Source organism: Urocitellus parryii, chromosome 6 (assembly GCF_045843805.1).
Source record: "Urocitellus parryii isolate mUroPar1 chromosome 6, mUroPar1.hap1, whole genome shotgun sequence".
In the NCBI taxonomy this organism is placed as follows: domain Eukaryota; kingdom Metazoa; phylum Chordata; class Mammalia; order Rodentia; family Sciuridae; genus Urocitellus; species Urocitellus parryii.
The window spans coordinates 29020311-29043174 of NC_135536.1; the positions used below are offsets into that span (position 1 = coordinate 29020311).

General features: G+C 35.1%; 1 protein-coding gene across 3 annotated transcripts in view; it reads right to left on the reverse strand.

Annotated features, from left to right (window-relative positions):
* Rbm25 (RNA binding motif protein 25) overlaps positions 1 to 22864 on the reverse strand; it is a 65591-nt gene that overhangs the window by 24177 nt on the left and 18550 nt on the right. For all 3 annotated transcript variants that reach the window (XM_026400704.2, XM_026400694.2, XM_077800348.1), the window contains exons 3-6: positions 17975 to 18024; positions 16272 to 16439; positions 11862 to 11919; positions 7937 to 8097 (exon numbers count right to left, since the gene is read on the reverse strand). In XM_026400704.2, the coding sequence (XP_026256489.1) occupies positions 7937 to 8097; positions 11862 to 11919; positions 16272 to 16439; positions 17975 to 18024 (437 nt within the window). The remainder of the gene's footprint in view (positions 1 to 7936; positions 8098 to 11861; positions 11920 to 16271; positions 16440 to 17974; positions 18025 to 22864) is intronic.

Sequence of the window (22864 nt, forward strand, 5' to 3'; positions counted from 1 at the left end):
CTTCAAAACATCTCCACAGTTCTATTAAACAAAGTTGGTTTTACTAATAACTACAATGTCAAATAAGAAAAAACAAGAAAAGTTAAACAAAAACAATGAATAACAATATATACCAAAATGCACACATGAAACTATAAATTAAAATGATGGCTTCTTCCTCGTGTTCCACTATAATTTTTGTAAAGCAGGAAATGCCACCTATAGTAACTATATACACTAAAGAATCAAGTTTAAAAACTAAAGTCTTCCACATGACTTTCAGGTGCATCTAAAAATTAACAATTCATGTAATGTTTCTCATAAGTAATAAACTGATTATTTGTTAGATTCTATTCATAGCTATTTAAAACAAAAAGTCTGATTGTTAACTCTGTTTCTGTGGGGGAAAAATTAGTCTTCTAGTATACTACTATTCTTGGTATACCTTAAGTTCTCTGGTTAAGGACCTAATCCACTAAAACTTCAATATACAGGCTGACCTTAAAACTTTCGATGGGGCTGGGGATATGGCTCAAGCGGTAGCGCGCTCGCCTGACATGCGTGCTGCCCAGGTTCGATCCTCAGCACCACATACAAACAAAGATGTTGTGTCCGCCGAAAACTAAAAAATAAATATTAAAAAATTCTCTCTCTCTCTCTCTCTCAAAAAAAAACTTTCGATAATTTCCAATTACTCCTTTCTCTACTCAAAACATGTGAAAGGATAAAATTTTTTAAAATCGGCAAAGGCAAACATAAAAGAAAATATGTAAACAAATTTTCTCATAATTAAAACATATCCTTATGATTTATCAATGTACTTGGTTACCATATACCATGCAATCTTTCACATACATAACAGAACCATTCTCTTTTGCACGCATACCTGGCTCTTCATCACAATACTTGCAACTCTACTGAAGGCCAGTTTCCCACCTTGCAATTATTTAACAATATAACCTACCAACAAATCACTCCATTGCCAGTATTCTTATAGCTGTTGCAAATAGATATTCAGTGAGCATTTATTTATCAATTGGTCAAACAAATTATCATTCAGATCATATTATGTGAAAAATACAGTAAGCCTGAATAAAGTTAAAGATAATTTTACCCTTACTTATCTACCATTATAGGTAACAATTGGGTTATGACACAGACAAGTTCAATATAATGTATCATGTGGTTTAATAAAAGTGCACACCCTCAATAAGTTTCTTCCTTTCTCAAACCTGCCTCTACATCCAATCTTTTTTTTTTTTGTGTGTGTGTGTGTGTGTGTGTGCGCGCGCGCGCGCGCTGCAGGGGCTTTATGCGTGCAAGACAAGCATTCAAACCAACTGAGCTATATGCCCAGCTCCTACATCCAATCTTCTCATAGCCCACTTTCAACTTGGCATCTTTGATGAAGATGCTTTACGTATGACTACAAATAAAACGATTATAATTTACCAACAATTAAGTAAACTGAAATAGTGGTAATGTGTTTATTTTAAATAAGGTCTTCAACTTACATACCTATCACTAAAAACATATCTTGCCCTGTTTCTCCAGTGGTTTTATGTGAAAGTAAATCCTCTGATGAACTGGAACTAAAACCTTCTGTCTTAAGACACACATGGCCATTTCTAATAAAACCTTGTTATCTTTTCAGACCTAAATTCTCAAAATACAGTAAATTAGAAAACAATCCAGGGCTGAGGCTGTAGCTCAGTGGTACTGTGCCCGCCTCGCACCTGTGAGGCAACGGATTAGATTCTCAGAACCACATAAAAATATTGTGTCCAACTACAACTAAAAGAAAATAAAATAAAAAAACACAATTGTATTTAACAACAAAAAAAGGAAAGCAACACATATATTGTTGGCATATTCTCTACATTCTGGTTTGAGTAGTCTCCACACCTTTCTAAATACAGGAATAAAAGTGCCATTATAAATCAAAAGGCCTGTTCATACAAAAATATTTAGTCCCTACATTAAGTATTACCCCAATGTTAAAAAACAAAAATTCAAATATTTGGCTATTTCACCCAAATTACAAAACAGCCATTTTGAATACACTAAATTATTCAACACTAAAATGGCTAATCATCCCTCAATCAACACGTGTAGGACAGATTATTAGCCTAATGTCTAAACTGATATTAATGTGAAAAAAAAAATAAATTAATACTTTTATAAAAAGGTGAAGCTATTTTTGGTTACAGAGACTGGCAAGTTTAACCTACAGCTCTAATTGTACAATCTAAATCATAAATGATTTCCTGACTTCCACTTCCGTCTTCTATTCCACCAATTAGAAAAGCATACTGAGTAAAAATAAATAGGGAATGTGGCACATGCCTGTAATTGAGGAGACTCTGGAGATAGAGACCGAAGGATTATAAATCTGTGGCCAAGCTCAGCAACTTAGACAATATCTCAAAGTAAAAAAGTAAGACTTCATAATCGAAGCGACTCAGGACACTGAGGCAGAAGGATCGCCAAATGCAAGGGCAACCTCAGCAATTAATCAAGGCCCAGATCCCATCTCAAAATTTTAAAAAACGTGGAGATACATGAAATGCCTTTGGGTTCAATCCGAAGTACCAAAATAAACAAACAAACAAACAAACAAAGACTGAAGAAAAATAAAAGACCAGGGGTATTGAGGATGTAGCTCAATACTAAAGTGTCCCAGAGTTCAATCTCCAGAACCAAAAAATAAAATAAATGGGGCTGGGATTGTGAATCAGCGGTAGAGTGCTCACCTAGCACGTGCGAGGCCCTGTGTTCGATCCTCAGCACCATATAAAAAATAAATAAATAGGGCTGGGGATGTGGCTCAAGCGGTAGCGCGCTTGCCTGGCATGCGTGCGGCGCGGGTTCGATCCTCAGCACCACATCAACAAAGATGTTGTGTCCGCCGAGAACTAAAAAATAAATATTAAAAAAATTCTCTCTCTCTCTCTCTCTCTCTCTCTCCTCTCTCACTCTCTCCTTAAAAAAAAAAATAAATAAATAAAGATATTGTGTCAACCACAACTTAAAAAATATATTTTTAATAAAAAACAAAAAGACTGGAGTGCAAACAAGTGAATAGTTTAACAGTAGATACAGATTAACTGATTATCTAGAATGTTTACATAAACCACCTCTTCAACATTTTTTAAAGGAATGGGAAGTATCAAATAACTCTTCAAGTCTTATTTTTTTTCCAGCGCGGAAGCAGGGTACTGGGGAATGAACTCAGAAGCACTCAGCCACTGAGCCACATCCCCAGCCTTATTTTATGTTTTATTTAAAGACAAGGTCTCAATGAGTTGCTTAGCACCTCGTTTTTGCCAAGACAGGCTTTGAACTCGTGATCCTCCTGCCTCAGCCACCTGAGTAGCTGGGATTACAGGTGTTCACCACCACCCCTGGCCAAGTCTAACTCTTTTGACACTGACTTTTATTGCCTGAAATAAGAACATCTTTGCAAACTTAGGGAAATGCACAGATCTGAGAAATGTTAACTCACCCAACTAATTTCTACGCAAAGATGTGAAGATATTCTAGAGTATCTCTCCTCTTCTAGAAGGTAATACACTTCCGCTCTCTCAAAATATTGGAGAACTCATTCTTGAATGTGTAGTTAACAACCACAAATTCTGAATGTCAAGTAGATATACCTACTCCTATGCTTTTATTGTTGGATATCCAGAAAGCACCAGGACATGGACTAAACAGAAAAGCATGGATAGCTTAAATTACCTTTACTAAATGCCAATAAGAAATTGAAAGAAAAGTGAGTCATAGGGGCATGTAACTGTAATCCCAACAACTTGGGAGGCTGAAGCAGAAGGATGCCAAGGATGGTAACAGTCTGGGTAATGCAGTAAGATCCTGTGTTAATAGGAGATGGGGAAGTAGTTCAGTGATAAAGTGCCTCTGAACCTCAGTCTAACATACACATTCATAAATAAATAAAATGGAATGGAGGAAGACATTGCACCTACAACAAATCTAAACAAAAATGTTCAAACTGTAATGACAAGACATCTTACATAAGTACATAAATCCCCTTAAAATCCAGGTCAGAAAAAATATCTTGCTCTTCCAAACTCATATTTATTTTCAGTCAAAGAGAACTACAGAACTAGGCTGGGGGCTGGGGATACAGTTCAGTTGGTAGAGTGCATGCCTCACAAAAAAAAAAAAAAAAAATGGAAACTATAGAATGAGGCTGGGGATGCAACTCAATGGAATGGTATATCACTAACATGTGCAAGGGCCTGGGTTAAATATATACAGTGAGAACTACTAGTGGTTTTCTCTCTTATGCCCCAAAGTCTGACTAAACAGCCTGAATGCAGTAACACAAGGTTCCCTATCATTATGTAAGTGACTGCTATCTAAATCCCTTCAAATAATCAACAATTAAGGACAAAGAATAAGCATCCACTCATATTTTCTCTTTAAACTTGTGGCAAATATATAGTAAGTACTCCACTATACAGTTATATTTGCTAAGGTTATTTGAAAAAAAATTTATATTACATAAGATTGTTCAACTTTTTTCTTACATGCTAAGTTATTGAATAAACTTATGTTTGAGCAAAAAATAACGGGGCAATATGCAATCTACATTCAAAAGTATACAATTAATGTTTGGAAAAATAAAATCCATAAACAACATCGGTTTTAATTCAATGTTATCTAAGAAAATCGTTCTTTTGCAGTTTTTATATTTTGGAGGGGTACAGAATACTAAACATGGTAAACACCACTGAACTGTATCATCTATCCTTTTTAGCATTCTGACTGGAGTGAGATAAAATCTTAGTTTTGATTTACATTTCCATAATTGCTAAAAATGCTTAACATTTTTTCATTGACCAATGTATACATTCTCTGTGAATGATATCTTTAGTTCCCTAGCCCGATAATTCATTGGGTTATTTGGTTTTTTTTGGTGTTAATTTTCTGAGTTCTTTAGTGTGTGTATGGTAGATTTTCTTCCCATTCTGCAGGCTCTCTCTTCATGCTATTCACTGTTTCCTTTTCAGAGAAGCAGCTTTTTACTTTGAATCCATCCAATTTATTGATTTTTTAATTTTATTTCTTGTGCTTTAAGGGTTGTGTTAAGGGAAATTAGTTCCTAAGCCAACATGATGAAAACTTGGGTCTACCTTTTCTTCTATTAGGCACAAGATGTGTAATCTACTGCCTCGACTTTTGAGTTTTCTGCAGGGTGAGACATAAGGGTTTATTTTCATTTTGGTACATGTGGATTTCCAGTTTTCCCAGCACCATTTGTTAAAGAGGCTTTTTTTTTTTCACCAATGTATGTTTTTGGCGCCTTGGTCTAGCATGAAGAAACTGTCTCTGTATCTTCTATTTTGTACCATTGATCTACATGTCTATTTTGAGGTCAATATCATGATGGTTTTGTGACTGTAATTCGGTAGCATACTTCAAGGTCTGGTATTGTGATGACTCTTTGTTTAGTTTTTCTTTGGAAGATCTATCCAGTGGTGAGAAGTGTGTTAAAAGTCTCCTACTATTAGTATGTTGTTGTCTATTTGATTCTTGAAATTGAGAAGGCTTTGTTTGATGTACATAGATGCTCCACTGTTAAATAAATTAATTATTTAAGTTAAATAAATAAATATTTACGATTGGTATGTCTTCTTGATGGATGATTCCCTTAAGCAAGACGAAAGGCCCCTTTTTTATATCTTCTAACTTTGAAGTCCACTTTGTCTGATTATTTGTGTAGTCCACGCATGTGATATGTTCTTTTCATCCTTTCACCTTCAGTCTGGATCTTTTTGCCTAGGAGTTTCTTGAAGATAGCATATTGCTGGGTCTATTTTTTTATGTCCCATCTGCCAGTCTATATCTTTCAATTGATAGGTGTATGCCATTAACATTCAGGGTTATTATTGATATGATTTGTATTCCTGTCGTTTTGGTTTTTGGTTTTAAATTTGATCTTGTTGTCTCCTTTGATTGGCTTTTCCTCCTTTTGCTGATTTTCATCATTTTTTATTTCCATTTACTCCTCATGAAATATTTGCTGAGGGCTGGGGATGTGGCTCAAGCGGTAGCGCGCTGGCCTGGCATGCATGCGGCCCGGGTTCGATCCTCAGCACCACATACAAAACAAAGATGTTGTGTCCGCCGATAACTAAAAAATAAATATTAAAATTCTCTCTCTCTCCCTCTCTCTCTCACTCTCTTAAAAAAAAAAAAAAGAAATATTTTGCTGAGAATGTTCTGTAGTGCATTTCTCTTCATGTTTCAACAGTTACTTACACTGAAGGAAATGGTAGATTTTTAATTTATGTTTCATAATTTGCTTCAATTTCTTTTTTTTTTTTTAAGTAAAAGAATATATAAGGTAGTAGGTCAGTGGAAAGAACACATAAGGTAGTAGCTCAATGGTAGAGTACTTGCCTGGTATGTGTGAGTGTTACGCACTAGATTCAATTCTCAGCACTATAAATAAATAAATGAACGAATGAATGAATGAAGGCCCATCGGCAACTTAAAAAAAAAAAAGGTAAAATGTTTTTAAAATGGAAAGGTCCATTAACAACTAAAAAAAAAATGGAGAGAAATCAAGAAAGAAATTTCTATCTTGAAATGCAATGAGAAAGTGAAATCAAAGGGCTACTTAAGGTTTTATTTTGGGGGGCGGCAGTGAAAGGAGAATTAAGCCTAGGGGCACTTGAAGCTGAGCCACATCCCAAAACCTATTTTTTTCTAAATATTCATTTTTTTTTAATTTCAATATTTATTTTTCAGTTTTCAGTAGACACAACATCTTTGTTTGTATGTGTTGCTGAGGATCGAACCCGGGCCGCACGCATGCCAGGCGAGTGTGCTACAGCTTGAGCCACATCCCCAGCCCTAAATATTCATTTTTTAATCATAGGTGGACACAATGTATTTATTTTACTTAATGTGGTGCTGAGGATAGAACCCAGTGCCTCACACATGCTAGGCAAGCACACTACCTCTGAGCCATAACCACCACAGTCTCTACCCCTATTTTGTAAATACAAAATGAAAGAGAAAGGATTTCACTGAATAGCTTAGCATCTTATTTTTGTTGAGGCTGGCTTTGAACTCTCGATCCTCCCCTCAGCTTCCCAAGTTGCTGGAATTAAAGTTGTGTACCACCATGCCCAGCCCCGATTTCATTTTATTTGTTGAGAGGAAGATAGTAATAGATCTTCTGCTGGGGTCGTGGCTTAGCATTAGAGTGTTCGCCTACCACACACAAGGCCCCTCATTTGATCCTCAGCACCACATAAAAATAAATAAAATAAAGGTATTTTGTCCAATTACAACTAAAAATATATATATATTAAAAAAAATAAACAAAAGATCTGCTTAAAGATCTGTTCAATCTAATGTTTCAAAAAGGAACTAGGGAGGAATAAACACGTAATATATTCAGGTTTAAGATATGCTTTGCTTTAGAAGGGGAGGTAATAATACATACAACATCATCCAAAAATTTCTTTTATTTATGATTACCTGAATAAAGAAACCCAACTAGGTAGTGACTTATTTTCATTCATTTTAGAATCTGTGTACTTCTAAAGTACAGGGCAACTAATGATAATTGTGTAGGCGGAAATTTTTTTTGTACTTACTTACAAAGCTGCCTTAATGAATTATCTCTGTTAGGAATAGTCTGTACCAGTGTTTTCTCTGGCAAGTTAAACTTGTCCAGCCTCCCTTACTACCTTCATCCCAACCTGGAATAAGCAAACCAACAGTCATGCACCCACTGTGGGTAGATAAAAGACATATAATAACTACAAACTATAAAATATCTTCTTGCATTTAAGCCCTAAGCACACACAATACAATAACAACAATCTTGTGAATCCCCATTTTAGATTCATCTATAATAGGAAGTATTCACAGTGAAAGAGCATCTGACATACAAATGTTTACACTATAGAAAACATACCCCATTAGAAGCTTTCTTCTTTGCTTTCCATTCGTCCAGTTGTGCTTTTGTTTTTGCATCAACTTTAACAAGTAACTTCTTCTCTCCAATCTGCAGATCATGTAATAATCTGAGTGCACGGAGAGTAGATTCTGGCTCCTTATACTCACAGAATCCAAAAGCTAGGTATAAAGAGTTAATGATTCATCAATAAAAGACAAAAATTGATGAAGAATCAAAATGATTAGGCAAATGTACCAATAAGGATGAATACTCTGTCCTTCATTGCCCTTTCATAATCATTTTGGTTTTAGCAACATCAAAAACCAACAGAAAAAAAGAAGAGGAGGGAAAAAACAGGAGAAAAGAAAAACTCAAATTAAGCAAACTGGTACTTATTGGACACTCTGATAAAAAAAATAGCAATGTCTGGGCTGGGGATGTGGCTCAAGCGGTAGTGCGCTCACCTAGCATGCACAGGGCGCTTAGTTCGATTCTTAGCACCACATAAAAATAAAAAAATAAAGATGTGTCCACCGAAAACTAAAAAAATAAATATTAAAAAAATTCTCTTAAAAAAAAATTAGCAGAAGAGGGGAGGGGAGGGAAGGGGAGGGGGGATAGTAGGGAATAGGATAGACAGCTGAATACATCAGACACTAGAATGGCAATATGTAAATCAATGGAAGTGTAACTGATGTGATACAGCAATCTGTATACGGGGTAAAAATGGGAGTTCATAACCCACTTGAATCAAACTGTGAAATATGATATATTAAGAACTATGTAATGTTTTGAACGACCAACAATAAAAAAAAAATAGCAATGTCAGTGAATTTCATGATTAAACTGATTATTGATTACTTCACTAATCATTCTATCCAGACATCCTAAGAGCAACAAATAAGCAATAACAAACTGGTTGAACCTAAGCAAAGCACTTTTCAATTCTGAGAGGATAAAATTATAAAAAGTATTTATCTATTTCCTTCTATAACTAGGCAATAGCACTATTAATGTCTTTAAACAAAATAAAGATGTTAAAACAACCCAGGGAACCCAAAGTTAAAAACAAATTATTCTAAATATGTATACAAATAATGCCATAATGGCACAAGGAGGAACTATTCTTAACGATATTAAACCAGCAGATTTAACCATACATTTTTAGTGTGATATAACCTAAGGACAAAAAGCCTTGCAAAAAAAAGAGTAACTTTCAAAATTCACAATGTTGATGATACTACTGGTATTATTTTAGTCTGAACTGTTACATATACAATGTGAGGTAAGACAAAACAAGTTAGTGATAAATATTGCCTCCACTGTTCTTGAAACTCCAGATTCTCAACGTGTGACAAACATCAGAAGACACAAAATAAAAATTTTTCATTCCAGAATTTAAATGAATATATACCAAAAAAAAAACCTAAAAGCAAAAACCAAACCAGGTATAATGAGTTACTCAACATTGTGATTTTCAAAATAATTTTTCATTAAAAGCTCCTTAAAGAAATTGCAGGGCTGGGGATGTGGCTCAAGCGGTAGCACGCTCGCCTGGCATGCGTGCGGCCCGGGTTCCATCCTCAGCTCCACATACCAACAAAGATGTTGTGTCTGCCGAGAACTAAAAAATAAATATTAAAAAATTCTTTCTCTCTCTCTCTCTCCTCTCTCACTCTCTCTTTTAAAAAAAATAAAAGAAAATAAAGAAAAGAAATTGCAATTCCAGGGCTGAGGCTTGGCCTGAGTGGTAGAGTGCTTGCCTTGAAGGTGTGAGGCCCTGAGATCGATCCTCAGCACCACACAAAATAAAGATAGTGTGTCCATCTATAACCAAAAAAACTAAAAATTTTAAAAAAAAAGAAATATATGATTCCAAGCCTGGACCAGAAAATCTATCAGAATAATCTGCTGTGAATATCAGGTCACATCAGATAATAAGGAAGCTACAAAGACAATGTGGGTCAAAACAAAATCACTGGAGATCCAATGTGCAGAGATAACTTAAGCCAACTTAAACTTTTAACTTAATAATAACGACAACGAATCCATTCTAAACATAGTAACATTAAATATTTTTCCATCCTTATGTTCAAATATTATCTTTATCCTCAGAACCACATAAAAATAAATAAAGATATTGGTTATGCACAATGGCACACGCCTATAATCCCAGCGGCTTGGAAACCTGAGACAGGAGGATCTCTAATTCAAAGTCAGCCTCAGCATTGGTGAGGCACTTAACAATTCAGTGAGACCTATCTCTAAATAAAATATAAAATAGGGCTGGGAATGTGGCTCAGTAGTTAAGTGCTCCTGAGTTGAATCCCCAGTACAAAAAAATAAAACAATAAAATAAAAGTATTAAAAAAAAGAGAGAGAGGGCTGGGGATGTAGCCCAAGCGATGGTGCGCTCGCCTGGCATGCGAGGGGTGCTAGGTTCGATCCTCAGCACCACATAAAAATAAAATAAAGATGCTCTGTCCACCGAAAACTAAAAAATTAGAAAGAGAGATAGAGACAGAGAGAGAGAGAGAGAGAGAGAATCAGCTGGGTACAACAGTTCATGCCTATAATTCCTGTGATTAGGAAGGTTGAGGCAAAAGGATTACAAATTCAAGGTCATCCTCAGGAATTTAATGAGATCTAGTCACGCAAAAAAAAAAAAACAGATAAAACGGATGAGAATGGCTTAGTTGCTGAACACTCCTGTGTTCAATCCCTGGTACCAAAACTAATAAAATAAATAATACAAAGAAAATCAATTGTGCAGGGTACTGACAAAATGCAATACATTAACAATGGATGATGAGTAAATGGGAATTTATCCCACTATTCTAATGTTATGCACATGAATTTTTCCATATCAAAGTATTTAGAAGATATATTTTCAGAGCTGAATGTGTGGCACAGTGGTAGAATGCTAGCCTAGCAGTGGTGAGGGCCCTAGGCTGTATCTGCAGCATCAGAATAAAAAAATTAGGGCTGGAGTTGTGGCTCAAGCAGTAGCATGCTCGCCTAGCAAATGTGAGGCACTGGGCTCGATCCTCAGCACCATATAAAAATAAAATAATTATAAAAAAAAAGAAGAAGAAAATTATCCACTAGCTGTTTCCACAGACAAATATAAAAAGGACATTTTGTTTTCAAAAATAATAGGTCACATCTTTTCTACTCTCTTCCTAAGTTGCAATTTTTCCATCTTAATTATACCATGGTGCTTTCACAGAAAAAAACTTTTTTTTTTTTTAAATGAGGATACCAGGGACTGAACTCTGGAGAATTCAACCCCTGAGCCACATCCCCAGCCTAGACATTTTTTTTTTTTAAAGAGAGAGTGAGAGAGGAGAGAGAGAGAATTTTTATTATTTATATTTTAGTTCTCGGCGGACACAACATCTTTGTTGGTATGTGGTGCTGAGGATCGAACCCGGGCCGCACGCATGCCAGGCGAGCGCGCTACCGCTTGAGCCACATCCCCAGCCCCCACATCCCCAGTCTTATACAAAATATATACCACCTGTTTTATTTAGAGACAGGGTCTCACTGAGTTGCTTAGTGCCTTGCCATCACCACTGTTGAGGCTGACTTTGAACTCCTGATCCTACCATCCCTTTCAGCCTCCTATGCCACTGGGATTATAGGTGTGCACAAACAGGCTTGGCTACAAAAATATTCCTCTTATGTATAAAAAACTAATATGTCTGAGTAATGTTTCCAAAAAAGTGATAAAATATAGAAACAAGCCAGAGTAATTTTAATTATTTCCTCTTTTAACTCCTTGCTGTCCCACTTTTCCACCCATTAATCTCAACTCTCAGTAATTATCTTCAACTCCATTTGAAACTATTCTAGTATGAAAAAGACAATGAAAATAAAACATGTAAAGTGATTTATTTAAACAGGTAAAAAACAATCAACAAATAAGGAAAACATGACTTACCTTGAAGTTTTCCAGAAGCACCTTGTACTCTCTTCCAGCTCAAAACCAAACCACATTTCTTTAAAAGAAAAAGAAAAATTAAGTTTAATGCAAGAGAACAATTATATTCTCACTAGGAGGGGAAAAAGGAAAAACATAAATAAGATCATACCAGCAAATAAGTCTGTTGAAATTCTCTCAATCTTCACAAATTTGTATAAAATGCAAAACAAATCATTTTAAGACAAATATAAATTCTTCATTGATACTTAACAAAATTCCCTTCACTATCTTTTAATATATTAATTCCCTTCACTATCTTTTAATATATTAATTCCCTTCACTATCTTTTAATATATTAGAGACTTATACCATAAATTATCTTACAAAAAAAAAAAAATATATATATATATAAAAATTCAAGTGCCTAATATGGTTACGTGTATTTCAAATAAATTAAACTATGTATTACAGGGCTGAGCATTCAGCTCAATGGTACAGCATTTGTATACCACTTGGGAGGCACTGGGTCTGAACACCAGCACCACAAAAACAAACAAAACCCACTGTATTTTATATATAATGATATAGGAAAAAGCTTAATATGATTTACAAAGTAACTTGGACATAAATTACTAAATACAGTGATATTTTAACTGAGTAAAAAAAAAATTTTTTTTTCTGTAAAATGACTGAAGATATCCCACGGGCTGCAGGTACATACAGCTCAGTGGTAGACATGCATGCTACAACATGGCAAGATACGGGTTCAATTCCCAGTATTGTCTAATTTAAAAAAAAAAAAATCCAAAATTCTAAGGGGAACGGTTAAGTGAAGGATGGGACATTATTATATATTGAAAGTTAACAAAATATTCTAACATTATTTCTAAATATTAAAGCATAACCCAGAAGGTTTAAAAAAAAAGTTATTTGTAACTTTAACTGCCTGTTAAAGTGAAAGGATATGTACATTTTTCACATCTTCCTTCAGAGGAAACATTAAAATGATAGTCAAGGAATATAAAAGATAGAAGAAACCCACAAGTTCTAATAGATGGGCAAAAAGCAGCTGTCCAGACTTCATTAAAAAAAAACAAAAAAACCAAATGGCTGGGTGGTAACTCATTTAGCACAATAAGGAAGTCTATATCTTCATGTCTACAGAGGCAGATACTAAGCACAAAGAATTATACTAATCCATTCTAGAAAAACAAGTGAATCTAAATAGGAGTAAAAATGAACAATGAGGCTAAATTTTAAAAAGGGGCTTGCCTGACTTTATGAATATGAATTAAATAATCAGAGCCAAGTAGTTCAGTTAATGTGTTAATGTCTAAAGAATGAATAGAACAGGCTTGGGGTATTGAGTACCAGATAAGACAGAAGACCTGGATGAGGTAGAGTGGATTAAAGGGAAGAATGTAAAGGTATTTGTAAAGAAATGGCTGAACCCAGCACTTCACCCCCAACCCTATATAAGCAGTCAATTTGAAGGCATGGGAAAGTTTTCTAGAGAAACCAAACAGCCCCAAAGAAAAGACCTCCACATAGCAACATTCAAATCCTCTGACTGCTTGCTAAATTACCCCATGTTTGGGAAAAGCCTCATTTTTTAAACCGATCTTATGCACACAACATTCTTTTAATTCATAACTTTTAAATATGAACAGATATCCCAGACATGGTGGCATGCACCTGTACTCACAGCTATTCAGAAGGCTGAGGCAGGAGGATCATGAATGTGAGGACAGCCTTGGCAACGTAGCGAGACCCTATCTCAAAATAAAAAATAAAAAGGGCTGGGGATGCAGCTCAGTAATAGAGCACACCTGGGTTCCATAGCCAGTACCAAAAAACCCCCCAAAAACCAAAAACAAAAATAGAGGGGTCTGGCAGAAAGGCCTTTAGAAAAGAAGGGAAATTAAAATTACTTGATATATTTTAACAATTGAAGAAAAAAGGCAGGTGCAAAGTAGAAATGATGGGGAATTCTAAATTTCTAATAAATTTATAGAAACTATTAACAAAAGAATAACATAATTAACAACTCCAAGAGAACAATGAAAATGTAATCATGGTACAAGGTTTAGTTCTACCAAACTATTTACCAACCGTCATAACACTGTAATGATGTCACTATATTAAGAAATTGGGGAATGAGACTTGAGACCTATATGCAAGCTACGCTTTATCTACCAAAATAATAAGTCAACAGATAATTTCAAAAGTAATAAAGACAGTAATAAAATACAAATCAAAACAGGAATGAGATAACTTCAAATCTATTAGATATTCCAAAAAGTTAAAAATTTAAACATAGTATATTTAAACACAATATACAAGAATGGAAACAGACACTGTTGCAATTAAGTATAAATTGGTATGAGTAATTATGAGGGGAAAACTCAAGTATGCTCTAATACTTAAATTTCACTTCTGAAAGAATATGTGACAGAAGATTTTTCACTTGTACCTAGAAAGACCTATTGCCAGTAATATAACAGAATATGAAAACAATCCTTATGACTATCAATAGAAAAGTAATAGTTTATGACTATTTCTACAATACAATGATATATAGCAGAGAAAAGCAAAGTTGTTGGGTGAAAAAAAACTAAAATACAGAATTAAACCTTACAAATAATGTGTATTTATGAATCTGTAATATGCAATAAAGTAGAAAATATGCACACAAATGCTAAATCCCTAAAGTTTAGGATAACTGATAATCTGGGAATTAGGGTTTTCACTGTAATGTTATATTTCTCTGGGAAAAATCTGAAGCTAGAATCATTAAGTTAAACAAAGCTGGGTTTTATGAATGGTTGTTGTCTAAATATCCAATGAAAGAAACAATTTATAAAATGGAAATGGCTATACTGCACATTATTTATAAAACAAAAAAAGATTTAAAAATACCTTCCCCAAGAAATGGTAAAGAGGGAATGTAAATACTTTCTTTTTAATTATAAAATCATGCAATATAATTCATAACAATCTGCATGTATCACCAAACTGAATTATCTTAAACAAAAAAAAGAGAAAGAAAATAAATGACTTCACAAAACCTAAAGAACTTACAATTATTTGGAATAAAAACTTCAAAGGGACTCAATCATCACTGTTTTAATAGCTGGTAGGGTAAAGGTCTCATTTTCAAAATGTAAACTCAGAGATTACTTATTTAGGATACCAAAGGAAAAGGTACCCTTAACAGGGAAAAGGTCTGACCACCTTAACCAAGTAACTCAACACCAAAGACAGGATCAATGGGGCATCATGTCTTATCTCTTGCTATTCTATCCTAGGAAGAATGCATCAGTTATCAAAAATGCTTACTTTGAATCTAGAGCAAACAAGCTGACATCCAAATTGGGAGAAACATTCTGCAAAGAACTGAACTCAAAAATATCGATGTCAGGGAGGAAAAAAAAAAAAAAAAACAAGTAAAAAAGGCAGGGGATTTATTCCATATTAAAAAGCTATACAGGGCTGGGGTCATGGCTCAATGATAGAGTGCTTGCCTCACACACATGAGGCACTAAGTTCAATCCTCAGCACCAACTAAAAATGAATAAAAACAGATATTGTGTCCATGTATAACTAAAACAAATTTAAAAAGCTGTATATCCATGTCCGGTGGCACATGCCTATAATCCTAGGAAACTGGAAGGTTAAGGCAAGAAGATAACAAGTTCCAGGTCAGCCTAGGACAACACAACAAGACCCATCTCAAAATAAAAATGAAAAAAAAAAGGGAGCGGGGTGTGGAGATCTAGTAAGTTGCAGAGAGCTTGCCTAGCAAGCACCAGAACCTGGTTTGATCCCCAGTAGTGCAAGAAGAAAATAAAAAGCAAAAAGTTGTCTAAAGAGGCATGACAATTAAAGGAATTATAGATCACAGATTGTAAACCAAAAACTTACTATGGCCATGACTGAAAGATTAAATATGAATTAGATATATTTTAGTTAACAATACCTTATCAACTTTAAATTTTTATATAGTTTATATAGTTTCATAATGTTTCTCAAGCTATTCTCAAACTCCTGTGTTCAAGTGATCCTCCCGCCTCAGCCTCCCAAGTAACTCGGACTAGAGAAGAATGACATTGCACCCAAATTACAGTTCTTAACTGTAATAACAATGGCACTGTCATTATGCAGGAGATTGTCCTTACTCTTAGGAGATACACTTCAGACTCAGGTGAAATGCCACATGACACTCACCTTCAAATTATTTGGGATGGGGAACATACACGGTAGAGACAAAATAAATCTATCAAAATGTGTTTGGGTTTACTGAACCATTCTTTTACCTTTTCTGCAGTTTTAAATTTCTTCAAAATAAAAATAGGGAAAAATAATCATTCAAAATCCTGATTTTTAAAATTTATAAAAATTTAATGAAAAGTAAACAGTTTAACTTACAGCTAGGAGCTGTCGTATAAGCATGTCTGAGGCTTTCTCGGATATGTTGCCAACAAAAACCGTAGTAGTGGGACCACAATTTTCATCATTTTCTTTTGCCTTTAAACCTGGATGATCCTTCCTTGCTCCCAAATGCTTTCCGACCATGGACACAGTGGGTACTAAGACCTATGATAAAGAAGGGCCATAAATTTGATCTGGAAAATAATTAGATTTCCTATTACATTTAGTGTAACATTATGCTAAAAACTGGTAAGAGTATAGCATATATTAAAGCTTTAATATTGAAGCTCCCAAAGCATATGGCATACTCCACTAATCCAAATTTACTCATAACCAGCTTTTGCCATTAGATTGTTTTCAAATACTTGAAAAAGCAAATAAAAAGTCATTAAGACACATTTTTTGAATGTTGAAGACATCATAAATCCTTTAAAATTAAATAAAAATCCAGAAACTTTTTCACATCTAATATTCTTAGTATCCATATAAAAGCAAATTCCATTTATCCCTGCTAATCCTGTAACAGAATATTCAAATATTCCATAGCACTCTTCCAAACTAACACTTTACCCTTTGTTAAAAGTTGAAATTCCAAGTTTGCTTTCCCAACTTTCAACTTTCCAGAGGAAGGAACTATTCTTTCTACTTAAATCAGCCACAGACCCTCAGTAAGAACTTGACAAACAGTGGCAAGCTGAGGGAGCTCCTCCAAACCTGAATCCCATCTTTTCCTATCCTGAAATACAAGTGGGAAGAGTAAACATCACTTGGAGACTTTCTAAAATAGTTTAACTATGGGTGTCCAATGCAAGAAAAGCTGGACTTCCCATGGGCTGAGAACCAAATAGTCTCAGTGGTCTACCTCAGAGCAGATTTCCAATTTCTCTGATGTATTTCCTTCCTCTCCCTTTGACATGAGTAATATTCCCCTCCCTTTTCAAAACCCAAAGATAAAAAAGAAACAATAAAACATACACAGTTGAAAGTAATGAGATCTAGTCTCTCACAGAATTCCAAATGAAGTCTGTTATACCAATTAATTCAAAGAAAAATTCTAGCTAAATAAAACAGGATTCTCATTATGTGCTACAGTACAGCAGCATTATTTAATGCACTTTGAAGGTTTGATTATTATGGAGAATTAGGGTTTAAAATACAAGAATGAACACTTCAGCAGAAGAAAAGCTTATAAAACTTAAAAATATATTTAAAAAAAGAGAAAATAGATAAGAGTAAAAAGGGCCAAACACAAGAGGAGGGAGGAAAGAGTGAAAAGATACTTTACACAAATTACTTTTCAACATTTAAATTTTTTTGGGCCCATTCATTCCAATATTCCTTTTAAGGTCAGATCATTCTCCCATCACCCAGGACCAAGATAAGATGAGGGAATGATCAAAAAGCCACTGTACCAAATCTCTAAAAGCCAGTATGTGAAAAGTCTAAAAAGAAACAAAGATAGATCATAAAATTGATTAATTTAGGGAATGTTTTAGAACACAGTCTCTCTCTTCTCTAGACACACACACACACACACTCTCTCACATGTATAGCTAAGTAAAACTTACTCAAATTAGTGGTAGAAAATTCATAGGAAATCTCATCATTTGTTTACTAATTCTAACTATATCAAGATTTTTAGCTTTAAAAGCACCTTTTAGGACTATCACAACAACTTTCCTTCTTTAAATTATACTTACAGTTGGAGCAGGAGCCATAATGCTCATTGGTACAGGAATCATTGGGGTCCCTAAAAAAAGGAAAAAAGCACAATGTGATTCAAGAATACTATTAGCCAGGCACAGCAGCATATGCCTGTAATTACAGTGGCTCAGGAGTTTCAGACAAGAGGATCATGAGTTCAAAGACAGTTTCAGCAGCAGCTCAGTGAGACCCTGCCTCTAAATAAAATACAAAATAGGGCTGGGGATGTGGCTCAGTGGTCCAATGCCTCGAGTTCTATCCCCAGTACCAAAAAATAAAAGAGTATTCAAATACGACCATGTTCTATATCAACTACATGCCATACAAGTAATTATCCTAATTCACAGCTAATATAAATAGAAACACAGGATAAAGGAAAATAAAACATTAATGAATAATGTCTTATTTTCATAAGTAATGTGGTATCAGATTGATCTGTATGAACTTATAACAATAAACTATTTGAAATGGGCACAGTAGTACAAGGCTATATTCCCAGCTACTCAGGAGGCTGAGGCAGGAAAAATCACAAGTTTCAGGACAGCTTCAGCAACTTACTGTCTTAAAGATGAAATATAAAAAGGGACAGGAAAGTGGCTCAGTGGTTAGGCACCCTGAGTTAAACCCTGGTACAAAAAGAAAAAAAAAAAGTGGGGGAACTTGGCATATAGCATAGTACAAATCACCCCTGGGTTCAATTCCTAGTACTATAAGAATAAACAAAAAAAAACTATCCTGAAATCAAAATGGCTATCCCATCTCTTTTTTTTTAATAACTTTATTTTTATTTATTCTTTTTTTTTTTTTAATGTGGTGCTGAGGATAGAACCCAATGCCTCACATGTGCTAAGTAAGTGCTCCACCACTGAAGATCGAACCCAGTTCTCTTTTGCTTTTAAGGAATATAAAATTCTGGACAATTATCACTTTGTTTTCATCTGTTTCCGTGATCCTCAAAACAGCCTTAACAAACAGATTCACAATTATGGGTAAACAATGGTACCAACGATATATGAAAACTATATAAAGGGGTCTAGGTTGTAACTCAGTGGTAGAACACTTGCCTAGCATGCATGAGCACTGGGTTCCATCGCCAGCACCACATAAAAATAAACAATAAAATAAAGGTATTCTGTCCATCTTAAAAAAAAAACCCTATATTAATTCACAAAACTAAAGAAAAGACCATGAGTTTAAATTAACAACCTTTCAGGGTGTATCAGGAGCCTGATCTGATGGACACAGTGAGACAAAATTATGTTTTTATAGATTTAAGACTCTGATTTTTAAAACTCTTTTCAATTGGAATAGAAATAGTACCAATGGGGGCTAGGGTTGTGGATCAGCAGTAGAGCACTCACCTCACACGTGCAAGACCCTGAGTTCGATCATCAGCACCACATAAAAATAAATAAGTGAAATAAAGGAATTGTGTCTAACAACAACTAAAAAATAAAAAATTTTTTCAAAAAAGAATGAAATGGTACCAATGATTCCCAAGAATTAAAAAAAAAAAAACATGAAATCAATATTACATTTAAGAAGTAACAACACAGAAGTCAAATAATAATTTTTGTGTGTGTAGTGCTGAGGATTGAAGCCAGTACCTTGCACATGCTAGGCAAACGTTCTAACATGAACTACAATCCCAGTCCAAATTTTATAAAACATAAAACAACTGTAGGACGAGTACAGTGACCCAGGCCTGTAATCCCAACAACCAGGGAGGCCAAGGCAAAAGGATTAGAAGTTCAAGGGCTGCAGGCCTCAGCAACTTAGCAAGACTGTCTCAAAATAAAAAATAAAGGGCTACGGCTGTAGCTGAGTGGTAGAGCACTCACCTAGCACTTGTGAGGCACGGGGTTTGATTCCCTCCCTCAGCACCACATAAAATAAAGATATTGTGTCCATTTACAACTTAAAAAAAAAAAAAAAAAAGGACTGGTTCAGTGGTAAAGCACCCCAGGTTCAATTCCCAGTAGCAAAAAAAAAAAAACAAAACATGATGATTACAACTAACATATTATAGTCTTGAAAACTAAAAAGGTTAAGTGTTCTCAACAAAAAAATATGTATATGAAGCAATGCATATTTTAATTAGCTCAATTTAGCCATCCCACAATGCATACAATTTCAAAACATGCACAACAATTATATATAATTTAATTAAATAAAGTAAAAACAAATATTTAGAGTTAGAAAAAAAGAAGATATCAAATAAGAAATTAATCTGGAAACCCAACAAGAACATTGTTATTTCTGATTCTTTCACAGAAAAATACATTCCAAAAAATGAGACCTGTAATTTCAGCTGCTATCAAAAAGAAAACTAATCTGTAAGATAGACATGTATTGCTTAAGACCTGTCTACTACTGTTTATGGATATCTTTTCAATTACAATGTTTGCTAAGTAATAGTTATATGGAGAGTTCTTTAATCCCTCCTTGTTCACAGAACTAAGGACGAAATCAGATGATTTGAGAACTTAAGAAAAAGGTTGTAATGAGATCAAAATTAATCAAAGATGTGACTACCATTCTAATATAAATTTTAAAATGCTTCTAAGTAGCCAGGTGCAGTGCATGCCTTTAATCCCTGTAATTCAGTAAGCTGAGGCAAAAGGATCACAAATTTGAAACCAGCCTGGGCAACTTAGTCAGACCCTGTCTGAAAACAAAAAATAAAGGGCTGGGAGCAGTGGCACACACAGCTCATGAGGGTGACATAGGAGGATCATTAATTTAGTGCCAGCCTCAGCAATTCAGTGAGGCCCTAAGCAATTCAGCAAGAACCTGTCTCTAAGTAAAATATAAAAAAGAGTCAAGGATGTGGCTTAATATGTAAACACCCCTGAGTTCAATTCCCAGTACTGAAAATATGAAAATAAATTCTTCCAAATATCACGAAGTTCTGAAATCACCCTTCAGTTCAAATTTAACATGAATTCAAGATAATTCCCCATCTAAAACTGGTAATAAATTCTTAAACATGTACCACTGTCCCTTTATTTTCAAATGTATTTTATTTAAAATAATTACAGTTTTCACAATATTTTTTAAAGATATAGATTACAGTTCCTATCAATGTCCAGAATAAACTGCAAAATAGACTTCAGGATCAAATCTGCATTGGGCTGGTGTTGCTGCCTACCATGTGTGAGGCACTGAGTTCAATCCTTAGCGCCATAAATAAATAAATAAATAAAAATAAACGTCCACTGACAATTAAAAAGAAGTTAAATTGGAGTTTGATTCTTGGTTCTATCATTTTAACTTGTGAACCTTTAGGAAAGTACTTTAACTTCTGCTGCAGTTTCCTCAATTCTACTAAAATAATTAGTCCTTCAAGAGTGCCTATAAAATTGTGATAACTTGTATGAATCACTAAAGTAAAGCAGCTAAAAGAGGCTGTAACAACCTATGGTCCTCAAGCACCCTTCACTGTAAGCTTGGTCGAATCCATTAACAACTTGAACATGACGCCAGCAGATTGGGCTAATATGTGTAAAGCTGTGCTAAATGGAGGTCAATACCTGTTATGGAAGGTTGCCAATGAGGAATTTTGCAAGGAGACGGCTAGGCGAAATGCAGCAGCTGGTTATCCTCAGAGAAATTTAGATATGTTGTTAGGAAAGGGACCTTATGAGGATCAGCAGCAACAATTTGCATAGGATCCTGGCTTATATGCACAAATTGCTGTAGAGGCGGTTAGGGCATGGAAGACTTTACAAGGACATGGAGGTTTACAAGATCAATTATCTAAGGTAATACAAGGAGCTAATGAATCTTATGCTGAATTTGTAGATAGGCTTATTCAAACAGCTACCAGAGTTTATGGGAATACAGAACAAGCAATGCCATTAATAAAACAACTGGCTTATGAGCAAGCGAATCGTTGATGCAGAGATATCATTAGACCATGGAAACATGAAGATTTAAACACATATATTAAATTATGTAGAGACATTAATGAACAAGGGCAAACTGTGGCAGCTGCAGTAAAACAGGCTTTAGATCCCAGGCCAAGAACATGCTACAATTGTGAAGAAATGGGACATTTTAAAAGGAATCGCCCCATAGGAGAAGGGTTTAACAAAACTAGGTATCAAAGGAGTAGAATACCAGGTAGAATACCAGGTAATTGCCCACAATGCCGTAGAGGGAGACATTGGGCGAATGAATACCGTTCTCAAACCACCATAGAGGGTACTCCACTATCAAAAAGCGAAAAAGGACCAGGTGTTTATCCACGATATCGTGGAGAAAGGCATCGGGCTCCGTTGCCAAAAAACGGACAGGGTGGCCCAATGCTCCGGGGCCCAAAACCACAAATATACAGAGCACTGGAGGAACCCAGCAACCCCATCAGGGTAGTGCCCAGGAAACATTGTCCATCAGATCCCTCATCAGACAAACCAGAGGGAACGCAGGGTTGGACATCTGCACCTCCGCCAGATCAGTACTAACTCCAGAGATGGGAGTTCAAATCATTCCCACAGGGGTAAAAGGACCTCTTCCCAAAGGAACAGTAGGCTTATTATTGGGACGCAGCTCTTCTACTCTAAAAGGACTTATGATAAGTCCTGGGGTAATTGATCCCGATTATGAGGGTGAAATAAAAATCATAGCCAGTTCTCCAAAGGGTATATCAGTAATTTCACCAGGAGATAGAAGAGCACAGTTACTAATAATACCAAGCCTACATGATAAATTTTCCAGTAGTGCTGTAGAAAGAGGTTCCAAGGGATTAGGCTCCACAGGTGTAGATTGGGCTATGCTTTCTTTAGATTCTCACCCCATGCTAAAACTAAATATTCAAGGACATAAATTTAATGGGCTACTGGATACAGGTGCAGACCTTAGCATCATCTCATCAAGAATGGCCA